Genomic DNA, 12,447 nt, shown 5'->3' on the forward strand with positions numbered 1-12,447 from the left:
TTTAATATGTTTTCTACTGCCCAACATGAGCTTGAACGAAGAACTCTTCTGAGAAACTGCCAGGACTGAACCAGTCTGAGGTGGGACTGTAAGTTCAGGCACAGCAGTATTTGTGATAACATATGAGAAAACTATTTTTAAAATTTATTTTATTTTTTTAATTTTTTCCTCACACCACCTCCCATTCTGCTACAGTTCTCTCACTAACCAAAAGTGGATGACAATGGGAAAAAAAAGGCATTTATTTTATAGCATCATCCAAAACCATGCTGAGAAAAAAGGAAAAGAAGCTTCAGCAAGGCTGCCTCCCACTGGCATGGACAAGTAGGAGAAAAGAAAAAAGGAAAACAGTAAACTCAAAATGGCCAAATGTCACTGTAAGGGAATCACTAGGTTTACTGTGAAAGTGCATTGGAGGTAATTTCTGCGATCCACGCCTGTCCTTTCTTACGGCACAGAGTGACACTGAGCAGCAGGACCAAGCTTGGGACCAGGCAGGCTGACCTTGCACTGCGCACAGTCCGCTGCATCACAGCCCCCTGTCTGAAAAATGCCTTCTGTGGCCATCACAGCTGAATTCTGGCTGATTATCCTCACAGTAAGAGCAGCGTCTCTGCATCAACATGCATATGACAAGTTTCCTATTATGTCTTTTGCTATTTTATAAGCTTATTAAATGCAATAATTATTATTATTACATTTCACCTTAGACATCAGCACTGAAAACTTGTTTAGAGCATGGGTTTGAGTGACAGTTCGAGACCACGTATGATAGGATTCCTTTATGGAGATCTGAATTTCAAAACTGCATATAAAACAAATTAAGAGCGCTCCTTGAGTAAAGAAGGACACATTAAAAATGAAAACTCACACAGCCAATTATTTTTGTATCAATTTTTTCATGTACTTCTGCTAAAACTTCTAACTACAGTGGATATCAGTAAAGTCATAAAGTAACGTAGACCTAGTGTAACGTGCTAAAGCAATAGGTGTGATGTCTAGACACACTACTTGGAGAGAAATATATACATTATATTTATAATTATTTTTTAAAAAACTGTCACTATCCACCTGAAAGTGCCAGAATATTGCAGCACATACTCACATATACCACCTATGGTTGCAACACAGCCACACTGAAAAACCTGATGCTAGAATTAGCAACAGAGTTCATGGGAAGGTGTACAGTATGAATTAAATTGGTTTCTAGAGCAGATACAACTAAGTATTTAAACATATGTTCCTTATTTAGGCATTTTGCACCAGACAACACAAGACAGATTTCATGTTAGAGGAATACAGATGATGCTGTGTCATCACAAGGATAATGGAAAGAGCAAAGTAGAAGAAACACCCCTACATATATAAACCTCTGGTCAGGGGAATAAAAGGCCTTTTTTCACTTGCGCACAAATCTGGGTGTTTTTTCCTTCATGATTCAAAATAAATTATTCTCAATTATTGAAGCTTTAGAACACTGATTTTGGTAGCATTAAGTTTTCTGCAATGTACTGGTCTATTAACCAGAAACAAGACCAAATTATCTCATAAAAAGAATGAAATGGCATTTTAATGTTCTATTTTAATTGTTGGCTCCAACTCTTCCAGAAACACATGGGCATTACAAATGGAAAGGATATCTCAGGTTAGCCGATCTACCACACGAGAGAGTTTATAAGGAACATGAGGAACACAGAAACAAATGATGTGAACAGAAGTGGGTCAGACTGTGTAAATATAAAGACACCCCCTATCCTCCCCAAAAAAAGCCCTGAAATTCTTTAGTCATGAGAAGGATGACAAAAACTCAGCTTTATATACCCCACAGAGTACAATGGAGATGTGCAGGAAGCAACCTGGAACAGAGTTCCTGACCTAAGTACCTATTACAAACCAAAAAAATTATATATAAAATTGGACTTTTTGGCTTCTGTCTGGAGATTAATTTAGAACAAATAAATCCATAACTGAATAATTTTAACATTTTACTAGAAGATAAGAATGCTTTGCTCTCTGCCCCGCATCAAACACAAATGACCAAAGAGTGACTTAAGCAACTCCCCTGACTGACCCCAGGATCCCAGCAGATCCCCCCACTGGTGCACACCGACAGGCCATGGAGGTGACCGGAGGGGACTGCGGAAACCAGGGGAGGAAGGTTCAGAAAGATGAGATCTTACCACCATGGTGAAGACAACAGTAATGGGATCCATACACAGCATGGCTGCAAATGCCATACAAAACCTCAGCACAAAACAGAGATTAGTAGCATTGCCAGAAGGGAAAGAGGAAAATTAAGAGGATCATATTGCCCATGTTAAGTTAAATTAATGGAAAAAATATCTTCCACTCCTCATACATTTACTTGGAATTTAAATGCTCTGAGGTATATTTCTAAGAGATTAATGCATGAGGGACTATCATCACCACTGTAAGAAGCTCAGGTATATAAGCTTCCCCGACTTCAAACATAGAAAACACAGAAAACTTTCTAATTTATCACATTTCTTATTATGAATATTTTGAATACAAAGAAATGATGCAAAATGTTATTTGTATTACAATTAATGTGTACATTATTTATATCTATACTCTCATTTCTTAAATTGATTTTTAAGTGCTTACTCCATTTATATACCATGAATCAAAACTAACTTGTTGAAACAAAACTCCTCCTTTTATGCTTGTTACACCACAAAATGATACATAAAATTACCAAGTAGCAGTGGATTGTGGGTTCATACTCATACATTCCAATCAAAGCATGAGTGATTTATATCTACTTTATTATTTAAATTAGCTGGTTAACGATGCATGTATACTACATTTCTTTATCCATAATCCAGCACCATGTAGTGTAATGCTAGCCAGAAGAGAATTGCTTGTTCTCTCCTACATCCCTGCAAATAACGTCTCTCTCTTTCCTCACAACCATGTAAGGAAGATTTGATAACTTTTCCCACATCTTCATCACATTGTATTAACATTAAATATCTACAACCAGCAGGTCAGCTCCATTCAACCGTGATTTTCTTTACTGATGATCAGATTATGGTCCCAGTTGGTATGATCAGTTGTTAAAAATAAACTGAGGCATGTAATAGTGAAACAGAATATTTTCCATATGCTCATCTTTTTACCACAGATCCCTTGAGAACTCGTATGAAGGAGCTGCAATGGTTGTGTGGCTGCTGTAAAGACGGTTCAGTCACAGGTGTCTGCGACAGCTGGCCAGACTCTCCAGACCTGTTATGCCCTCTGGCACGAGGACTGAAACACCTCAAAAGCTGACATGACCTGCAAGGATTATCTTAGGCAAAATAACTTATTTTTAATACTGAAAAAGATGTGGAAACACACATACAGCCTGGGGAAGATGACTTCTCCTGTGCAGCACTGCATTATGTGCAAAGTTGCCAAAATACAACCAGATCCAAAGAACTGTCCAATCTGATGACCAAAACCCCCACTGTTAAAAATAACACAGTTCCTTCCCAGTGCACTGAATATATTCAAGGCAAACCATGAAATTTTTGCCTGTGATTGCCTGAAGCATGAGTAAGGTCATGGGGATTTGTTCTAGACAGTCCACATTGGCTTTGCTGGGCTACACCTGATCCTTGCATCACTAAACAGATGAAAAAAATCTTCTGCAAAAGATCCTAAATTTGCTTGACACCAGCTTCTCTTCCTCAGAGACATCATCATCTCTGTATCTTTACATCCCTCCTAATTGAGACTACCAGCATCTTATGCAAAATGCACTATATTTTTTCAAAGAGAGGAGCTGCATATTATAACTGTTACTTGCAAGCATTTTATTATACATTGTACTTCAAATATGAAAGTCAAAGAACAGTAAGATCACTCAACTTTACATTTGTATCAGAGAGTTATTTATTTCTAAATAACTGAAAAAATTAAATTTCAAAATAGCCTGAACAAGAGTAAAATCGCTCTTGAAAACAGCAGTTTCTCAAATTCAGACTCCTGGAGGGTGGTAGAGACCTGGAACAGGCTCCCCAGGGAGGTGTCACAGCCCCAAGCCTGACAGTGTTCAGGAAGAGACTGGACAACACCCTCAGACACATGGTGTGAACTGTGGGGTTGTCATGTGCAGGGACAGGAGCTGGACTCAATGATCCTTGTGGATCCCTTCCAACTCAGGGCATTCTGTTATTGTATATCCTGGGTAGTAGAACTACTGGGAGTAGTGCAAAGTAGTGCATTTATAAACTCTTATAAACAAAGAATTGAAACTGGTGGTGTATGGGATACATAGTAAATTACTACTTTTTATTTAGTTACAATTACTAAGCAAATAATATTACATTTAAGCAGTTTTAGTGTGTGCATTGTTGATTTTTAGTAAAGAAAATAATAAAAAATTATCTCTTTTTTTAATAATCCTAGAAATCGGGAAATCCAAGGAAATAATACCTGCATTAGCACATGTGCATGGACTTGTGAGCATTAAAAATAGTATATTGATAGTACCTGGATGAACTGAAGAAGAGGAAAAGCTTATAGATTCTGTTTCCACAAACTCATCACCTTTCATAGCCTGTTTTTGGCTAAAATGAACTTAAAGTTTGGGTTTTTTAAAATTTCAATACCCTAGAACTAAACTGCTTTATTATATTTACTTGTGCCAAAACATTCCTCTTTCAAATCAATGCTGTATCATCATCATGGAATACACTGCCTACCTAAATTGTGATGGAATAGTTTTACCCCTTATTGATATTCCTTATCGCTACCTCCATAAGGCAAACAACACTTTAACACAGTAGTTAATCATGTTCTTCTGTGGGGGGAAAAATAAAAGAAAAGAAATAATCCAAATTTCGCTGATGCTTTAGGATTAAAAAAACCTGAAATCACTGTTTTATAATGACTAGTAAAAATGACAAAAATAAAAAGCATTTTATAAATCAAGTATCTTACCTTTTCGTCCGGGGTATACATGAGGGTAATACTCATAATAAAGATCAGGCTGGTCTAAATTCCCAAATGGTTCAAATTCCATTTCTGCATTTTGGAATAGATTCAGTTTTACCAGCAGTGCCAGTCTCACAAACCACAGCTAAAAATCAATACATATTAAAAAAGGAAAAGACCAGGTCTGTTATCAGCTTCAGTCACAGCCACATCCAAATACAATTTCAACTTTCTAATTGTTTCTGATAAAGCTGAGTAAAGAGTTTCTATGTTACTTACTGATAAGAATCAGGATTTATATTTACATGCTCTTTAACAGAATATTTTCATATGATCATTAAAACAAAGCACACAGGACTGATGCTTTAAGTTTTAATTGTTTGTAAAGGTATTGACATTTTGAAGATGAAGTTTAAAAACTAGCCTGCTTCAACATTAGAACACCCTCTCTAAATTGACTTGCATGTAAGAATTATCAAGCTGGTTTTTGTTTTTCCAATCTTACGCATTTCTTAAAATCTAATTTTACTTTAAAAATATTTTGTTTAAGATGAAGACCTATTTTTCGTAAGCAAACAGAAAAAGTTACATGCTCCAATCCTTCAATAAGCTCAGTTTTCAGGTAACAATTAGGAAAAGAAGTTTGATTGTGTTAAAAACCATGCCACTGTGAGTATTGTTGGAAAAATGTGACAAAGGTGTATCTTTAGACATACCTGTAAAGAATCTGTTGTATGGTTAGTAGGTAGCCCACTTTTTTTATAGCCTTGACCATGAGCAGTTAGAAGCCGCCCACACAAGTCAACTGCTGCCCTCCAGTTTTTACTGCTCTGGGAAGAAGAAAAGAGTAAGTAGCAAAATCATAAAGTCCCTAAAATGCATAACTGCTTATTTTGCCTGAAGCAGCTACATGTACCCATCAGTAATAATGACAAGGTCAGGAGAGCTGGCTGGAGCGAAGCAGAATGTCATTTGTCAAAGCTGCATGTCTAATTAGACAAAAAGTGAAATCAAGCATGAGAGTGAGTTAATATTACCAGAACACGAAAACAAAAGAATATACACCACCATATGGGATTCTAAACTGAAAGCTCTATCATGTTTGCTGATTTACCTGAACATACAACAATAGTCACAAATTTGCTTTCTCTTTAAAAGAAGAAATAATTGCCAGCCATATTTCAATAATCACATTCAAGTTACTCTACTGTCATAAAGTATTTAACACCTATTCCTACCTCAGTGACTTCAGTATTACAGATTATAACCCCTAGTGCAGTTCATTTAATGAAAATAGACTTTCCTAACATAGCCCAGAACACAGAACTCCTATAAATTAAGAACAAAGGATAGGAAACAATTCAATGCATAAAATGATAAATTCAGAACAACAACAATTGTTTCACCTATATCACTTAAACATTTGAATTTCCATCACATGGCTAACTTAAAAATATTCTTATATATAGATATATATTTATTCATAAAACAAAAACCTTCCTAGTTAGACAAGTCTCTACACTTGCGTGGGGAAAAATTTAACAAAATATAATGAGGGCAAGTATAGAGTCTTGCATTTGGGCAGGAACAACCCCAGGTTCCGGTATAAGTTGGGGAATGACCTATTAAAGAGCAGTGTAGGGGAAAGGGACCTGGGGGTCCTGGTGGACAGCAGGATGACCATGAGCCAGCACTGTGCCCTTGTGGCCAGGAAGGCCAATGCCATCCTGGGGTGTATTAGAAGGGGGGTGGTTAGTAGGTCGAGAGAGGTCCTCCTGCCCCTCTACTCTGCCCTGGTGAGACCACATCTGGAATATTGTGTCCAGTTCTGGGCCCCTCAGTTCCAGAAGGACAGGGAACTGCTGGAGAGGGTCCAGTGTAGGGCAACGAAGATGATTAAGGGAGTGGAGCACCTCCCTTATGAAGAAAGGCTGAGGGAGCTGGGGCTCTTTAGCTTGGAGGAGACTGAGGGGTGGTGACCTCACTAATGTTTATAAATATGTAAAGGGTGAGTGTCAGGAGAATGGAGCCAGGCTCTTCTTGGTGACAACCAATTATAAGACAAGGGCCAGTGGGTGCAAACTGGAACACAAGAGGTTCCACTTAAATCTGAGAAGAAACTTGTTCTCAGTGAGGGTGACAGACACTGGAACAGGCTGCCCAGGGAGGTTGTGGAGTCTCCTACTCTGGAGGCATTCAAAACCCGCCTGGACACCTTCCTGTGTAACCTCATCTAGGTGTTCCTGCTCCAGCGGCGGGATTGGAGTAGATGATCTTTCAAGGTCTCTTCCAATCCCTGACATTCTGCGATTCTGTGAATAGCTGAATACCACTGTCTAACATGTAACTGTTCCTTGGAAGTCTCCTCATGCAGGTCAATTGTGCTTGATTTTCTGATTACAGGTGAACAAACATCTTAGACGTATGATTGCAGAAGTGTTCATATGTCTACTTTGTATACAACACTGTACAATGTTTTCCTGAATGAAAGCAATGAAACTCAAGTGATGCAACAAATACGGCTAATACACAGGTGGAATTCTTTTGTCAAGCAAAGAGACTCGACATCAACAGAAAAAGTGTTCAATGAAAAGGGAACTTGCCTGGTACACAGAGTATTTATAACATTATTCAGTTGCTCAGGAAAAAAATTTTGACACAGAGGTAAGCCAGTTGAATTTTATCCAATAAACTGATGCTTTTTAGTGTAGAAATGTAACCTCCCCCACAAGCTCCCAGATGCTGTTTGTGCTACTTGTGTCTCACATCTTCTCCCAAATCAGCCACAAAAATGTTGAAATTGCTCACTGGTTTAGAAATAAAGGAACACCTCCCCATATTTTGAAGAGTGATTTCTAACTTAAAGTGAATATGCATGCCATACCATTGAATCAAAGTTTGTTATATTTGAAAATATATGAAGAGCACAACATTAATCACATGCAAAAGTAACAGTATATGATTTTTTTTTTAAATAGACTCAAAGGGAGTCATTAACTCTACATGTGACACCATTAAAGTGATTAAAATGTCCTCCTCCACTCGCTATGACATTCTTCTCCCCTGTAAATTACATTGGTAGAGCACTTTCACATCAGTTAAGAAAGTGCAGTTAATAACACTTTCCTGGTCTAGCAGCTTGAAGAAATGATTGCAGTTAGAACAAACATTGTGTATTTTTAGTGGCAAGATACAGGTGTCTTTTTTTAGGCAGGACAACTGTCAAAGACATAATTTTCTTAGGGCTGCAAACATCTTACAACTCAAAACAACTGAAAAGTCGCTAGTAAGAAATACTGTGCTATTTGTTCAAATGAGGGTAAACAGTCTAAAATATGGAATAACAGGAACTAACATAATTGCAGCTTGCACCTTGTATGTGTAACTTTTATTTGCTGCTGTAAAACAAAGCAACACTGTGAAGAGAAGCTCTTGTTTACATTTATTTGCTTTACAGGTAAATGCATGTTCCTATACCAGATTAATGAAACTTTTCAGAAACTGTAAGTTAAGATTTTCTGTTTTCAGTTAAAAAATATAACCACTTAGCCTCTACTCATATGTAACTCTATTTACAAGTTATCATCTCAGTGAGCAGCACATGGACTTACAGAATTACTTTGCCGGACTGCTCCAGCAGTCTGTAGCTCTTAAAAGCCCCAAAGCTGTAAAACTAGTTCGCCTGCGCAGCCTCCCTACCAGTAAAGCATTTCCAATTTACTGTTACCCATTCCATAGCAGAAATTTAAATTGTGAAAGTGCAGATGTTCAATAGACTACCTATCCTTCTTTGGGTGACTGGTATAAATCTCACTAAAATAAACTAGAGACCAAATTCATGTTAAAAAAACAATTTTGTTAGCTGAATTTAACAATCCAAGTTCTGTTCCTGGTGTACAACTATTTGTCTTAGAAATGATGCCGCTGATGGTGGTCTCCTCAGAAAAGGTGCACCTTCCAACATCCAGCTTACAACCTTCTTGATAACGTGTTTTCTGACAACTAATTGTACTTAAGAAACTTTTGCAGACTGTGGGCACTGTGATCCCCCAAAAAGGACCGACCTTGGTCTCTTCACATTCTGTGCTATGAGCACTAACTTCACCTTACCCACAGAATTGTCTTTTAACCTGTACAAATAAATGTTTTTTTACTGGAACTTTTATAAGGGAGGTGAAAAGTTACTACTCAAGGGTATACACTGGAATCAATCTAATTTAAGATATTTTGTGACTCTGGAGAACAGAGCTGATATCTGCATTTGAAGACATAATCTAGGAAGTATTGTCAATATCAGATGAATAACAATATCAGAATAAAGAATAATAGAAAAGGTAAAACATGTCCATTAACATGGAAATTCACTATATAATGTGCTGAGTTCTAGACAGTGATAATAAAAATACGTTAGCTTAAATTGGAAGAGCTTCTGAGAAGAGCTACTAGGATGGTAATGAAGACATCCACGACAAGATTACTATAAGATTTATTTTTGCCTTTATAAAGAAAATCTGAAAAGTGAAAATGTCACTGCTGTCTACACATACAAAGTAGCCAGGAAGAGAAAGGAAACACCGCAAAGAGAAAATGACTTAAAAAGCAACACCAGATCAAAACATTTAAATTGTTGTAAACAACTTTACCTTTGATTAGAAAAAAGATTTTGAGAGAGGATTCATTAGAATTCCTTGACTAACCACCAAAGCAATGAAGTTCTGGAATAGCCTTTTAAAGTAGTAGCCATGTATCTGTATTTGTTAAAACAGCCAAACAAGCTACCAGAAGCAACTGTATGGCAGAATGCAAGAACTCCAGAGCTGTAGCTGCAGACCTGCGGTATGAAGATTTGTGATACTGATGAGCCATTTAGCCTGCTTTCCCCATTCACACAAGATTAAAACAGTAACCCGATACAAACGAAGCACTTGCCCCTGAAACAGACAGGCTTAGAATACTGCTTTTTCTTTTCTTCCCACAGTAAGAGGGAGTTTGCTCAAGTTCATTAGATAATTTTAACCTAACAAGTTTCTTCATGACAGGACTTAACATTTGCTTTTGGTTTCCGCTGCCACTGGCACCTTCCTACAGCATGTGATAGTTCTTGAGACTTTTAGATGAGATCCCAGATTTGCATCTCTAGATTTAGTTGTGATCAGTAACCATACTGATTAGGTCTTTTGAGATTTAAAGAGTTCAGACATAGGCTCACGTGTAAACACCTAAAAAACAGGTCTGCAGCTGAAGTCTACCCTAATTCTATGCATTTCTCTTCTGTACTTTGGACCCCTTTGAAATAGAGACTTTTAAGTGGCTCTCCATTGCTGCAAGAGATTGAACCGGATGACTGAAACTATGTCATTCATTCTCATTTTCATGGGCAGTTCACAGGGATACCAAACAAACGGCTAAGGAAAAGACCTTAAATTTATGGAAACTGTATAGCAATATTCCCAACTTTCACTAATTTTTACCCAGATGTTAATGTAAGTATTACCTGTAAGTGGACCTTTGCTTTAAAAGATACATTCACTAAACTTATTTGGTCAGATACTCACTCATAAAGAATGTAAAATTTGTGGTTTGTAACAGAGCACTTATCGTGTCATTCTGACCTACTGTGTATGTAAAGAGCACATAACTTTTACATTAATATCAGATAGCATGTGATTGTAATGTTTTTAAGTCTGAAATACCATTTACCTGTAAGACAATTGCCAGTCAGAAATAAATTTTCCACATTAAGAATTTCAGAAAAAAACAGCAATGTTTGCAAGGAAAACAAACAAACAAAAATAAACCTACAACCACAGTCTAATTCTTATCATAAAAAGAAACAGAGTTCTGCAAACAAAACTGAGAAACAGTTGTACTGCAAACTCAAGAAAAATTACTGGAAGCCTCAAAAACTGAAGAACATCCTGACTATTGTCTCGATGGCTGCAATTTTACCAAAAAAACCCCTTCTAATAAGACAAGTTTAAAAAAAAAAATCTGCTATAGGTAGAAAAAACCTGATGGCTGCAGATTGCCTCCTATTTTCTTTGCTTTGATCCTAAAAGCCTTAACAGTGCTCTTCTGAAGCGCGAGAGCACACTCAAAGCTGAACAGTCTCAGGGGCAGCACTGCAGTGAAGGTCCGTGTTGCTCTGCAGCAGGGAATGTTTTGCATGGACACACCTACCAGGCCAAACAGAAAAACATTTCCAATACGTCAAAACTCCTCTTCTGGAAGAGGGAAAGGAAGTGCACTAGGCTTTTCCTACTTAGACATTGATAAGGACAAGATTTCTTAATAAGATTTTGTTTTCCCCTGCCAAACTCTCAAGTTAAGCAAAACATTGAGACTAATAGAAAAAAAATCAGTCTCCAGGATGAGATCACAATCTGTTTTTTCTCATTTAGTTTCAAAAATTCTCTCTGAATTCCTTTAACAATGTTTGGGAAGGCCACCTAGAATTTTCCTAACATGACAAAAAGAGTCTCTTTTGGAGCTTTATATGTAACACAATTAAAAGATTTTAAATACTAAATTCAGACTGTCCTAGCACTTATAATTACTGATTTTCCTCAGTAATTTTTCTTCCATCCAAAAAAAAAAAAAAAAGAGCCTAAAATATTGGCATTTCAACAGATTAAATAAGTAATAGTAATGAGTTTCATATGGAAACACAATGGTTGAAAGAACAAGGCAAAGTTCACAAGGCTGCTAGATGCAACTATTTCCAGGTCCAAAATATTTCCATTAAGGAAAGGATTTTACCTTAGAGAAAATTAAGCTTTCATTTGGAAGCAATTTAATTTAGACTTCCTGCACGGAAATAAAAAGCTAAAGCAGCTGAAATTGTAACATCAGCTTTACTTATATTTACAACAACTGGTATGTCTTACCTTTTGTAAAAACAGCAAGGTGAAAACACATTAAAAAGATACACAGATAAACAAAAAAGACATTAAAATCTGTTTTGCAATCATTTACCTTACATAAAATTCACAATAACTGATAAATATTTCACAATTCTGATAAAATTCACAATAACTTAAAATTACCTTTTTTATTAACTTTTGCATATTAAAAAATGTTTACTACATCATTTAAAACCAAATATTTAAACCCCATTGTCACCGCCACTAAAAGGTACTGTACTTTGGCTAGTACTTTTGCAGGATCATGAATAGACTGACGTGTATTTTTTTTTAGGTTCTCCTCACATTCAGTAGCTCCCAATTTTCTTGCGGGAAGCATGATATTTAACATACATTGAATTACAAAAATTGTTACTTACAATTAGCTGTTTCAAGCCCACAAATGACTGTTCCACAGAGTTGGCATTTAAAACTTGTCTCTTCACCGCAGCTTGCTCCCCCAAGAAACGAAGCATTAAGTCTTTTACTGCATCTCCCTTGATGTTCGTGGAACAGAAAAAGAAGAATCATAACAGATACTTATAAACATTATTTTAACAAAATAAAATGTCGAATTAAAACTGAGCAACATTTTTTTACCCAT

At 36.7% G+C, this 12,447-nt stretch overlaps 1 protein-coding gene across 3 annotated transcripts in view; it reads right to left on the reverse strand.

Moving 5' to 3' along the window:
- Positions 1-12,447, reverse strand: part of TRAPPC12 (trafficking protein particle complex subunit 12) — a 49,509-nt gene that overhangs the window by 30,306 nt on the left and 6,756 nt on the right. For all 3 annotated transcript variants that reach the window (XM_065055969.1, XM_065055968.1, XM_065055967.1), the window contains exons 3-5: positions 12,224-12,340; positions 5,658-5,771; positions 4,948-5,086 (exon numbers count right to left, since the gene is read on the reverse strand). In XM_065055969.1, the coding sequence (XP_064912041.1) occupies positions 4,948-5,086; positions 5,658-5,771; positions 12,224-12,340 (370 nt within the window). The remainder of the gene's footprint in view (positions 1-4,947; positions 5,087-5,657; positions 5,772-12,223; positions 12,341-12,447) is intronic.

This window comes from Columba livia, chromosome 3 (assembly GCF_036013475.1).
Source record: "Columba livia isolate bColLiv1 breed racing homer chromosome 3, bColLiv1.pat.W.v2, whole genome shotgun sequence".
In the NCBI taxonomy this organism is placed as follows: Eukaryota; Metazoa; Chordata; class Aves; order Columbiformes; family Columbidae; genus Columba; species Columba livia.